We start from the raw sequence: 12,276 nt of genomic DNA, 5'->3' as shown, positions 1-12,276 counted from the left end.
TTGAATGTATGTATGTATGTATGTATGTATATGTATATGTATATGTAATAAGGTCAATCCCTACTTCTTTGGTGAGATATGGGAATTAAAGGAAGGGAGTACTTAGTCTTTTGCACCCTGGTACCACAAGCCTATCATCCAAGCTATGTGGAAGGCTGAGGCAGGGGAATTATGAGTTCAAGGTCTTCCATGAATGTTATAGTAAATTCAAGGCCAGCTTGGACAATGCAGTGAGACCTTATCTCAAAACAACAATGAGAAGTAGGGCTGGGGGCATATCTTAGTGGTAGAGTGCCTGCCTTGTCTCTGGGTTAATCTCCAGGGCTTCGAATACAAACTGTTTGGTCTCAGCATCTGCACTTATTGAACACTTGCAGGGTCTGCGATATCTTTTTCCTTTTTTCCTCTACCTGCCTTTATTTTCTTTCTCATCTTAAGTGATCCTTCTGCGTTAGCCTCTGAAGTAACTGGGATTACAGGCTGGTGTCACCACACTTGGCCTTCTGTCTTCTATCACACTCTGTATAAGAGCTACAAACCATTCCACTTAACCCCACACACTGTTACTCTGAATCTACTCAATTTATTCTAGCTGAGGGTTTCATTCTCTAAGATGATATTGTGTTAAGGATAGCCTAGGGTATATGGAGTCACAAGAACTAGGGGACTGGTCTTGGCCCCATCAGTGGCTTGTTATTCATCCTTGGAAAAAGTCACTTTACCTTTGTAGGTTTTAGCTCTTTTATCTATAAAAGGAGATGTTCAAATTATTTGATGCTGTGTAAAATTGTGGAAAAATAGCCCAAATCAAGTTTGAGTCCAGCTTTTACCATCTGTTGTTTTTCCTGAATCTCATTTTCTACGCCTGCAAAATGGGCCACTACTATTGCCCTCGTAAAGTTATGGCAAAGGCAATGAAAGTGAATACTTTACAAATTTTCACAGGAGACGGGCCACTTTACCTCCTAAGGGTAAGGCCCTAACCGAGACAATGATGTTTTTTCCCTTTGTTAGGTTACCCACCAGGGTAAGCCTGCACTAGGGAATTCTTTTCACATGGAAAGATCAACAACATAGTGAAATGATCAACTTTAGAAACCACATCTCATCTCAGTGTCTGTGATGTCCTCCAAGCAAACCATGCATCCAGACTGTTAGCATATCCACCATACCTATGACCTCGTTTTTCTTGATCTCTCCAGAGCATTCGCCCAGTATTTCATCGGAGGCATTTTGGATCATCTTGACCATTTTCTGTAGATCTTTATATTCTTGATACACCAGCATCCTACTCTGGCCAATGTTAACATCAAGGACTCCGATAGCCTCTTTTGTTCTTTCTCGAAGTGGAATTGCAATGTGGGTTTCTCCACTGGTAGAACTCAAAATAACTTCTGAAGTGTCAGTGCACTTAAAGAGGAAATCTCTGAAACCAAACCAAATCAGCACAGGTCTGTTCACAGCATTCCACCAATAGACTGAATCACTACTCTCCCATGCCCGCCTCACTCCAACGCGCCGCCATTGTTCTCTCATCTGCCTAGAGTGCTGCACCCATCAATTTCATACGGCTGTCCTCCGGCTCAACTCATTTGGATGTTTCTCTTTGTGAACATCCCTTCAGCAGAGAGCCTTCTCTGACAAGCTGACCTAAGGTAGCAGCCCCAGGTTGTTCTGCATTGTCTAACATAGGGCAGTTATACTTAGCTGAAGGTGTGTTTTTTGTTCGTTTGTTTGCTTTTTTAATGTGCCGATAGTCTAAAATGTGTTAGATGAGTGCTGGAAGGTCCCTTAGAAGCAGAACCCCAGACTCCCTGAAGAAACCAGGGGACTGAGGAAGCAGGGTTGGGCGGATAGGGAGAAGCTAAGCAAATGTGGGCCTAGTCCCAAGTTGGAGACCCAGGATGTTAATTATAGCAAAGACTAAGTCTTATTCCGAGGCAAGGGAGACTTTTGCATCCTAGGACTAGTCTGTCATTGGCTGTCAGCTGCTCTAGGTGTGTGTGGGACTGAGGTGGGGGAATTCAGGGGAATCTTGGGTAATTCCTAAGGGGCTCTAATCACTTGAGGACACTTCCTTAGAGAAAGTTTCCCTGCAGGGAAGTTGTAGCAGTGGCTATAGCTTCTGGCCAGAGACATGCTGAGGATCTGGGCAGGGTGGCTGCAACCCCTGCTTCAGTGAGAGATTGAAAGTTTTCTTTTTCATGGAAATGTAGTAGCTGCTTCTTTCTCTAGGGAGGCAGACACGTCTCTTTTAGAAAAGTGTGGCCTCTCCTGTTTGTGTTAGCTAGTGATGAGAAGAACACATGCATTCTAATGTTGATAGAACAGTGAACAAAATTAAGTGTTGTTTGTTAAATTTAAAGAATAATAAATGGCCTGTGAGAACAAGTGTGCTAATAAAGGCAGAAGCTGTGTCTTCAGGTCTATGATCACCAGTCAGATGAACCAGATGTGTCTGATACCTGAAGATGCATGACTTTCTTGAAATGGTTGGGGGTTCTGTATAGATTTCTGTTAGACCAAGATATTCTGTAACCATCATTTTGCGTAAAACATACTCTTCCTGAAAAAGAGAAAGTGATCTCATTAGAAAGTAGTAATTGGAAGCTGGGCAGTTGGTGGCGCACGCCTTTAATCCCAGCACTGGGGAGGCAAAGGCAGGCGGATCTCTGTGAGTTCAAGGTCAGCCTGGTCTACAGATCGAGTGCCAGGAAAAACAAAAACAAAAACAAAACAAAAAAAAAAAAAAGCAAGAAGTAAATGGACCTTGAGTTAGATAAAGAGAGAAAACTAGGGAAGTTTAGATGAGCTCTGGTTTTAAGCATATTGAAGAATAATATTCCAAAAGTAAAAAATTTCAAAAGAATATAATTATTTTAATACATATTTTTTTATATCTGAAAAATCTGTGTGTTTATGCTTTTTTCTTGTTTTGTTTTGAGACAGGGTTTTACTATGTAGCTTTGGCTGGCCTGGAACTCCCTATGTAGACCATGCTAGCCTCGGACTCATAAACATCACATCTCTGCCTCCTGAGTACAAGGTGTGTGTCATATTAAAATGTGCATTGTGGGCCACTATGGTAGGGTATGCCTGTAATCTCAGCACTTGGGAGGTGGAGATGGGAGGACCATAAACTTAAGGTTAGTCCTGGTTACATAGTGAATTCCGAGCCAAGATGCTATCGCAATAAACAACAACAAAAAGCACTGTAAAACATTCAGAAAATACATAAAAGCCTATGGAGAATAAGTACAATAAAAATATTCTTCAATAAGGTCATTGCCCCTACTACTTCACTACAACTATTGCTGTCAAGGTTCTGAGTAAGTCATTTTCAAGTCTACTGGTCAAATACTAGTCATCATCATCTACTGTTTGGCAACATTTTATTTGCTGAACATTCACTTTGTTTTTCAGAGACAGGGTCTCACTATGTCACTTTGGTTGGAACTTGCTATGTAGACCAGGCTGCCCTTGAATTCCTGTCTCTGCCTTTCCAGTGCTGAAATTAAAGGCGTGTGTCACCACACACTTCTTCTTCTTTTTTTTTAAGATTTATTTTTATTTTTAATTATGTATATCATGTGTGTGAATGTACCTATGAGTGAAGGTGCCCTCAGGGACCAGAGGCATCAGATGCCCTGAAGCTGGAGTTACAGGTGATTGTAAGTCATCCAGTGTGGGTTCTGGGAATTGAACTCTGTCTTCTGCAAGAACAGGGTGCACCCTTAGCCCCACGCTATTTCTCCAGTATAATACTCACCTCTTGATAAGCTTTTCTTCATATGGTTTTTAGGACCCCATTTCCACTCTTCCCCAGTGTTCCTCCTACCTCATTAACATTATTTTTCATTCTCCTTGTTCATCTTTACTTCCCTTACTTCTAAGCAGTTTTCAACCTTTAGGATACATCTTATAGTCTCTTAAATATGAGCTGTAACCCACCAATGTAGGGGATGTTTACATAAAATTTTCATCATTAAACATTTCTGAATGTGCAATGACTAACAATTCATTCAAAATTAAAATGAATTGAGATGTTTCCAGCAATTTTTGTTCATGTTGTATCATGTGACATGTAACATATGCCCCATGTCATGCCATGAAAACCAAGGAACACTGCCTAAACAACACTTTGGCCCAGATTCAAGAGAACGTGTTGCAAACTGCTATGTTTTCATTATATATGCAAAACAATCAGCTCTTACAGAAACATAATGGTTTAATTGGGGGGAAACAAAGACTTTGTCTATCTATCTATCTATCTATCCATCCATCCATCCATCCATCCTTCTCTCATCTATCACACCCTGACCTTCTCTGCTCCCTGTCCTCCCCACCACCTCCCCTCTTCCCCAGATCCACTTCTCCAGTTCCCTTCAGAAAAAGAGAGGCCTCCCAGGGATAGTAACCAAACATGGCATAGCAAGGTAAAATAAGACTAGGCACCTCTCCTAGTATTAAGGCTGAAAATAGGGCAACCTAGTAGGAGGAAAAGAGTCGCAAAAGCAGGTAAAAGAGTCAGAGACAGCCCCCACTCCCACTCCCTGTCACGGCATGGCTCTCAAGCTGCACCTTGGCCACGCCCACCAGTGCTGCACCACCTTTATGCCAGCACATCTTGCAGGCAGGACAAATTGTAGGTTGAAGGTTTTGTGGCTGGTTGATGTCCCAGCCTCTCCAATCAAAGACTTGCCTTGTTACAGAAGATGGCCAGTTCAGGCTCTGTCTCCCCCATTAGTAAGAGTCTTAGCTAGGGCCATCCCCATGGGTTTCTGGGAGTTTCCATTGTACTAGGTTTCTACCTCACCCTGAAATGTCCCCCAATGGCAGTCGTCTATCCCCGTATTCTCTTCCTCATCCCACCCCCATCTGATTCCTGTTCCTGTCCCCATCCTTAGATCTGGATCTTTGATTTGATTCCATTGATCCACATGTCTGTTTTTATGCCAACACTTGGCAGTTTTTATTATTATATTTTTGTAGTACAGTTTGAAATCATGGGTGGTGACACCTCCAGAAGTTCTTTTATTGTATAGGATCGAGACAAAGACTTTTAGTATTTTTCTCCCATTATTCCTTGGCATTTAAGAATCAAATTAGTGTATCATTGGATTATATTGGTTTAGAATATTTGATTTTAGAAATTGCTGTTTGAGTTGCTCATTAAGTTTCATAAAAATTGTTAAATTAATTTTAATTTAATTTGGGTCTAGCACACAATTCTCAACAAACTTCTGCCTTTTGTGTTATGGATATAAGTGAAACAGTATCCTTAGAATGGATAATTGTAAAATTGGCACTTCAGTCAATTCTGAAAGTGTTGAAGATGTTCTCTCTATTACAGCATCAAATCTTCAGCAAGATTTTATTTCTTTATGTAAAAGTAAGCAAACACATCCATCTAATTATTTTACAAGTTCCCCTTTGCTTTCATAATTTTACATAAAATTATATGTATGACAAAGCAATCTTTAAAAATAAAATTTATGATTTGTTATTTATTTTTTCTTATTTTACATATCGATCCCAGTTCCCTCTCCCTCTCTTCCTCCCTCCCATGCCCCCAGACCACCCCCAACCCTCCCCTACTCCACATGGAGGGTGATGCCTTCCAGGAGGGATCAACAAAATCTGTTAAGTCATTTGGAGTAGGGACTAGGCCCTTCCTTCTGCCTTTAGGTTAAGGGAGTATCCCTCCATGGGGAATGTGCTCCCAGAGTCCTTTTGTGCATCAGGGATACATCCTGGTTCCACTGTCAGAGGTCCAAAATTTGTGATTAGAAGACATTGGATTTATAAACCTATTTTTCATACTTATTGGGTTGCATAAAAATTTCTTGGGCAAAAGGAGATAGCAAATGGAAAACACTTAAGAAGTCATGCTGGGGCTGGAGAGATGGCTCAGAGGTTAAGAACACTAGCTGCTCTTCCAGAGGTCCTGAGTTCAATTCTCAGCAACCACATGGTGGCTCACAACCATATAAAATGAGATCTGGCATGTGTATGCATAATAAATTATTTGAAAAAAAGAAGCCATGCTGTATGTAAACTATGGATCACAACCTCTTTGGGAGTTAAGTGACCCTTACACAGGGGTCACCTAAAACCATCAGAAAACACAGACATTTATATTATGTTTATAACAGTAGCAAACATAACAGTAGCAAAATTATAGTTATGATATAGCAACAAAAATTATTTTATAGTTAGGGATCACCACAACACGAGGAACTGTGTTAAAGGCTGGAAGCATTAGGAAGGTGGTGAACCACTGCTCTAGGAGAAGTTGGCAGTAATTGCCATGCTGAAACTGGACATTGGTTATGGTCTGAAGTCCTGCTAGGGCTCCTGTACCCTTAACAGAGACTTTGAGACATTGGAAGGGCGTTTTCCAGATTATGTTTGAAATCAAAACGAAGGCATCTTGTAAAGAACATAGAGGCAGGGATAAAATACTGAGAACTGGTGGTGGCAAGGCTTTGCCAAACTAGCAAGATCATCGTTAATTCGCTCATGCACCCAACTGCTCATTCAGTACTTCCACATAGATGTCTAACAGACATCTCAAATTATACCTAAAACCTCTTTGGAGCCAGGTGTGGTAGTGCATGCCTTTAATCCCAGCACTCAGGAGGTACAGGCAAGTGAATCTCTGAGTTTGAGGCCAGCCTGGTCTACAGACTGAGTTCCAGGGCAGCCAGGGCTATACAGAGAAACCCTGTCTGGAAAGGAAAGGAGAGGACTGGAAAGGAGGAGAGGGGAGGGGAGGACCTTTTATGTATATGTGTGTGTGTGTGGGGGGTGCTGGTGAAATGGCTCAGTGAGTGAAGGAGCTTGGCACCTGCTGCTATGCCTGATGACCTGAGTTTGATCCCTGGGACCTACAAAGTTAGGAGAGAACCAATTTCTGCTAACAGTTATGGTCTCTGCCTGACCACGCCATTACTAAGACGCTGGCTTTTGGGAAGAATGCCTTCCCCTAGCCTTTCAGTATGATCTTTTCACACTATAAATGGCCGTGCACAGATGAACCATGACCCTTGTGGTTTTGTCCATGCTGTCAAGATACCAAATTAAAACCTGGGAAGCCATGCTTCTTGTTGACTGATTTGAGCTATTTTAGCCATTTGCCTTAAGTGTTTTATTTCTCAAAACCCTGAAAAAATGCCCCTGAATCTTTCTCAGACTCCACTTTGGCCTTAAAGGAATGGTAGCCTGTTAGATGGAGTGGTTTACTCTAGGTAGGAGGGTAACTGAAAGCTCCTACTCCTATTCCTACCCTCCTCTCAAGGAATGATACAGAGACAAGATCGTCTCAACACCTCTACCAAGCATCAAGAGCACGGTGCTTCTGTTCTCTAATCCCAAGGCTTCGGCAGCCTGGACAAGCCGCAGAGAGAGGAAAACGGGGGCCCTATTTCTTTCCATCCTGACCCACATCTCACTATTGGCTCAGACTGACTTTGAACTCACTATTGTTTTGTTTCAGTCTCTGAAGTACTGGGACTGTGGGCCTGAACCACCATATCTGGCCTTACTTCCTTTTAAAGACAATGCCTTTTCATCCAGCCTCATGATGTGGAAAGCTCTAACGTTAAAGATGAGTAGAAAGAAGCGAAGCAAACATGGGGCAAGCATTCATTATACAGACCGGGGGGGGGGGCTTTAACATTCTTATTGCTATGATGTAATTGTGTCTGAACACGGCACTCTCACCACTGCCTACTTTACTCGTATAACTCTGGCATGTGTTGCCTCTTTGGCCACTGGATGTATGCCAGGACAAGTCAGAACAAGTTTTCTTTCATAGGTTCCAAAATTAGAACTTAAAAATACAATTATAATTCATGTGTATACTTGTGTGCCTGCTTATCTGTATGTGTACCTCATGTGTGTAGGTGCCCACAGAAGACAAAGGAACCCTATGAATTAGAGTTACAGGCAGGTGTGACCCACCTGATGTAGATGCTGGGAACTGAACCCAGGTCTTCTGCAAGGATAACAAGTGCACTTAACCACTGAGCCATCTCTCCAACTCACTCAAGTCAGAACATTTATTTTATATATCTGTGTGTGTGCGTGCATGAGTTCATGTGTGCCATGTGCATGCAGCAGCTCAAGGAAGCCAGGAGAGGGCATTGTATCTCCTGGAACTGGAATTGCAAATGGCTACAAGTGGCTATGTGGTTACTGGGAATTGAACCTGGGCCCTCTGCAAGAGCAGCCAGTGTTTTTAACTGCAGAGCAATCTTTCCAGCCCCACTCTCTATGGCTTTGGAGCATGTCCTGGAGCTAGCTCTTGTAGACCAGGTTGGTCTCTTTGAACTCACAGAGATCCATTTGCCTCTGCCTCCTGAAGTGCTGAGATCAAAGGCATGTGCCACCACTGCCCGGCTTTAACACTGGAACTTTTATTAAACTGGATTATTTCTCGCTAAGTATCTCACTTGCCTTATGGAGAAAGTCTTTCTTCAGGAGTTCCTGCATCTGGTCATGCTGGAAACCAGCTCAATTCCTACTTACTGTCTTTCTCACCTACATGAGAAACACACACCTGTGTGTGCAGTTTATGTGTGCCACATGTGTGGAGCTCAGAAGACAAGTCTCAATAGTTGATTCTCTCCTACTATCACGTAGGCTCTGGGGATCAAACTCGTCAGACATGCAAAAAGGTCTGTATCCTCTGAGCCAGCTCCCTCAGCTGACTCTTCCTCTTTCTTCATTTTGTTCAAGCAATGCTCCTTTTTGCCTATGGAGATTTGTACCAGATTCTTTTTATGTGCAACCAAGAGTTTTGAGTTGGGGCCATAATTTTATTTCATTGTTTTTTTTTTTTTTTTTTGTATGTGTGGTTCTGGGATCAAACCCAGAGCCTTGAGCATGCTAACAAGTGACCTACCACTAAGCAATATCCCCAATGATATGACCTAAATATTAAATCTACATTAATATTTAATAATTGTATAATATTGAAAAGGTGTAATATGGTCTGGCTTTGCCTACCTGCTCTGAGCTAGGTTCAATAAAGCTCGTGGTGATGGAGGTGATGCTAGATGTAATATTGAAGAGCCACCTGATGCCAGTGATCACAGTATGCAGGATGTGTTCCCTGCTGTGAACATAGTGGTAGGCAGCGCTGAAGGCACTGGCAACACCCTGTGAAGACAGACAATTCAGTTTACACTTTTTAAAATTACAAAGTTGTCAGCAATAAATGTCTCTTAAATTTATGATCAACAAATTAGTTAAAATCAGTTCTCAAGAGGTACTCTGAGATTCTGTTATACAAAAAGGAGCATCAAGACATTGAAAGTGTAGAGAGGCCCATCTAACTTTTTATGCTTTGCGATAGATATGTGTTGTCAGAAGAAGATAAACTTAGAAAGGAAAAGCCATTATTATTATTGAGACAGGTTCTCATTTATGTGGCCCTGCCTGCCTTGCCTAGAACTTGCTGTGTAGACCAGGCTGGCCTTGAACTCACAGAGATCCACCCACCTACCTCTGCCTCCCAATTCCTGGAATTAACCTGACTCCCAATTTTAATTTTTTTATATCTACCATAACTGAACAAAATGTTTGGTTTCAAGACCTATAAATGTAGTTATGGCCTTGTCAAAAAACTTTAGGAACCACAAATTCTTCAAAACCTCTCTCTCTCTCTCTCTCTCTCTCTCTCTCTCTCTCTCTCACACACACACACACACACACACACACACACACACACACACACACGGTGCACACCAACATATGTGGGAGAGACAGACACAGAGATCAGATTCAAGAGAGAGGAGGGAGATAGAAAGGTAGATAGACAGATGGATTGAAGTCATCTAAAAGTACCCCAGGGATTTAATTTCCAGGACTAGATACCTAATTTCTAATCATTTGGATATGGTCATTAATTTATTGACAACTCTATACCATTTGCTTCCTAATGCCTTTGTCTCATATTAATTTGACATGAGAATGAATCTTATTTTAAAAGATATTCAGAGAAAGAACCTACCAGTTTCCTTAGTTAACCAGTCAGTAAACAGAAAGCAAAGCATAAAGGCAAATATACATAAAGAACATGGGCTTAGAGGGACAAAGAGCATGCTTACAGTGAGCTCCTGACTTGCCACAGTCCACAGACTGTTGTGGGATATTTGTACACTTTGTGACGATGTATTTACTGTGATTGGTGTTAATAAAAACCTGAATGGCCAATAGCTAGGCAGGAGGTATAGGTAAAGTTTCTGGGGATAGAGAGGACTCTGGGAAGGAGAAAGGCAGAGACACCAGGAGACACAAAGAGGAAACAGGAGGTGAAAACTGGAAGAGATATAACACCATGCGATAGAATGCAGATTAATATAAATGGGTTAGTTTAAGTTATAAGAGCTAATTAGGAACAAGCCCAATTTATCGAATGAGCTTTTACAGTTAATTAATAAGTCTCTGTGTCATTATTTGTAAGCTGGAGCCCAAAGAAAGACATGACTAAAACAGACCATGGCTTTAAATCTATCTTCATTGCAATTTCTACCCATAAAATTAGATCAAAATGTTCTACTATTTCATAGTCTGAAATGTGCCTGACATTTTATGACCTAATCTGAAAACACAAATTCTCAAGAAATAGTTGAGCTTCTTTATTTTCCTCAAAAATTATAACAGAGCTGTGAGGATACATATTATATTTGGTATCTCATGGGAAAAGAACAAAGGAATTGATAGGGAGCACTATTTTTAATAAAAACAAACAAACAAACAAACATATCCCTTTGTCCTAGCTTCATTTTTGCTGCTGTGAAAAAATATGCTGACACAAACACCTCTGGAAAGAAAGGGTTAACTCCAGACTACAGTGCATTATTTTGAGGAAGTCAAGGCAGGAACATAAAGCATCTGAAACAATGGTTCTCAATCCATGGGTTGAGACCCCTTTGACAAACCTCTGTCTCCAAAAGTATTGACATTATGATTCATAACAGTAGCAAAATTATAGTTATGAAGTAGCTACGAAGTAGTTTCATGGTTGGGGGTCACATAACTTGAGGAACTGTGTTAAAGGGTTGCAGCTTCAGGAAGGTTGAGAACATTGAAAAAGCATCACATGCATAGTTAAGAGTAGAAAGGAAATAAACTTATGAATCTTTGCTGGCTTGCTACTATGCTCAGCTAGCTTTCTCCTAACACTGTTCAGGACCCCTCTGCCTTTGGAATAGTGTGCCTACAGATACCTGCCTTTGAACGGCGCTGCTCACAACAGGTTGGGTCTTCCTTCATCAATTAACAATCAAGATAACTCCTGGATGGGCTAATCTAGTCTACATAATTCCCCATAAAGACTCTCTTCCTAGTTATTCTAGGTTGTGCTAACAGTTAAAGCTAACCAGCACACCTTTCTACATGTGGGTCTCAGTGGTTTTAGTCATAAGTTCTGCTGCAAAGTTTCTGTTCCTATGCTAGGAAAGGTGATGAACAATATTCCCAGAGAGGCTCAGACACGGATGTGTCCAAGTCCTTCCACAAATTATAAGGAACATGTCAAAAGGCTGACAGATAAAGGAAGCAGAACAAGCATGATGGCACTGTCTACATACGGCTTTACTCTCCTCTGCTTTTGGGTTTGACTTAGGAGACATTTAGACAGAGAAGCTATTGACTACTGCTCTTGTATACTTCTAGATTACCTGATAGAATCTGATCTCATGAGGTAGGAAGATGTTTATTTCATGGGGATCTCGAAGAGTGTCAACCGCCAGGACCCCAAAGATCCTCATATATGCATCTTGAAGAGGCAGAGCCAGTAAAGACCCATTGTGCTCACTCTTGCTTCGGGTATTGTTCCAGAAGAAGATGTTCCCATGGTGCTGAACTTGTGGGACATGGATTGGTTTGCCTTCATCCACTACTGTAAAGCTATTGAAAAGGAATACAAGGATAAGGAAACATCACAGGCTTTAGATTAAACCATAGAGAAAACAAAATATAGTCTTCTACAATTCTAAGCATTATATGTAGAAGAGGTGGATCAGGTAATGTAGAGAGCTGCGAAGTGCCGTGCCTTAAAGATGGCGCTGGCTTCTGCCTTCCACTTTCCCGATGGTGAGCACTCTCTGTCATAAACAAGTCCTTATTTGGCTAAGCCTGTTCAGCTTGCTTGCTTGCTTCCGTATAAGAGCAGCCTATCTGCAGGGTCCACGTGGCTCACTAGGGTTGGTCAGCGCAAGAGGATTTAAGCCAGTGCGGGCATTTCCCCAGAGTTAGAAGAAGAAG

At 41.5% G+C, this 12,276-nt stretch overlaps 1 protein-coding gene across 1 annotated transcript in view; it reads right to left on the bottom strand.

The window, feature by feature from the left end:
* The window catches only part of Efcab5 (EF-hand calcium binding domain 5), an 82,760-nt gene that overhangs the window by 11,675 nt on the left and 58,809 nt on the right, over positions 1-12,276 (bottom strand). Inside the window, exons 12-15 of the mRNA XM_051181585.1 lie at positions 11,691-11,919; positions 9,013-9,165; positions 2,466-2,566; positions 1,173-1,426 (exon numbers count right to left, since the gene is read on the bottom strand). Coding sequence (XP_051037542.1) covers positions 1,173-1,426; positions 2,466-2,566; positions 9,013-9,165; positions 11,691-11,919 — 737 coding nt within the window. The remainder of the gene's footprint in view (positions 1-1,172; positions 1,427-2,465; positions 2,567-9,012; positions 9,166-11,690; positions 11,920-12,276) is intronic.

This window comes from Phodopus roborovskii, unplaced genomic scaffold, assembly GCF_943737965.1.
Source record: "Phodopus roborovskii unplaced genomic scaffold, PHOROB, whole genome shotgun sequence".
Taxonomy (NCBI): domain Eukaryota; kingdom Metazoa; phylum Chordata; class Mammalia; order Rodentia; family Cricetidae; genus Phodopus; species Phodopus roborovskii.
The sequence above is the reverse complement of the archived record's forward strand: the minus strand, read 5'-3'. Positions and strand labels throughout refer to the sequence as shown.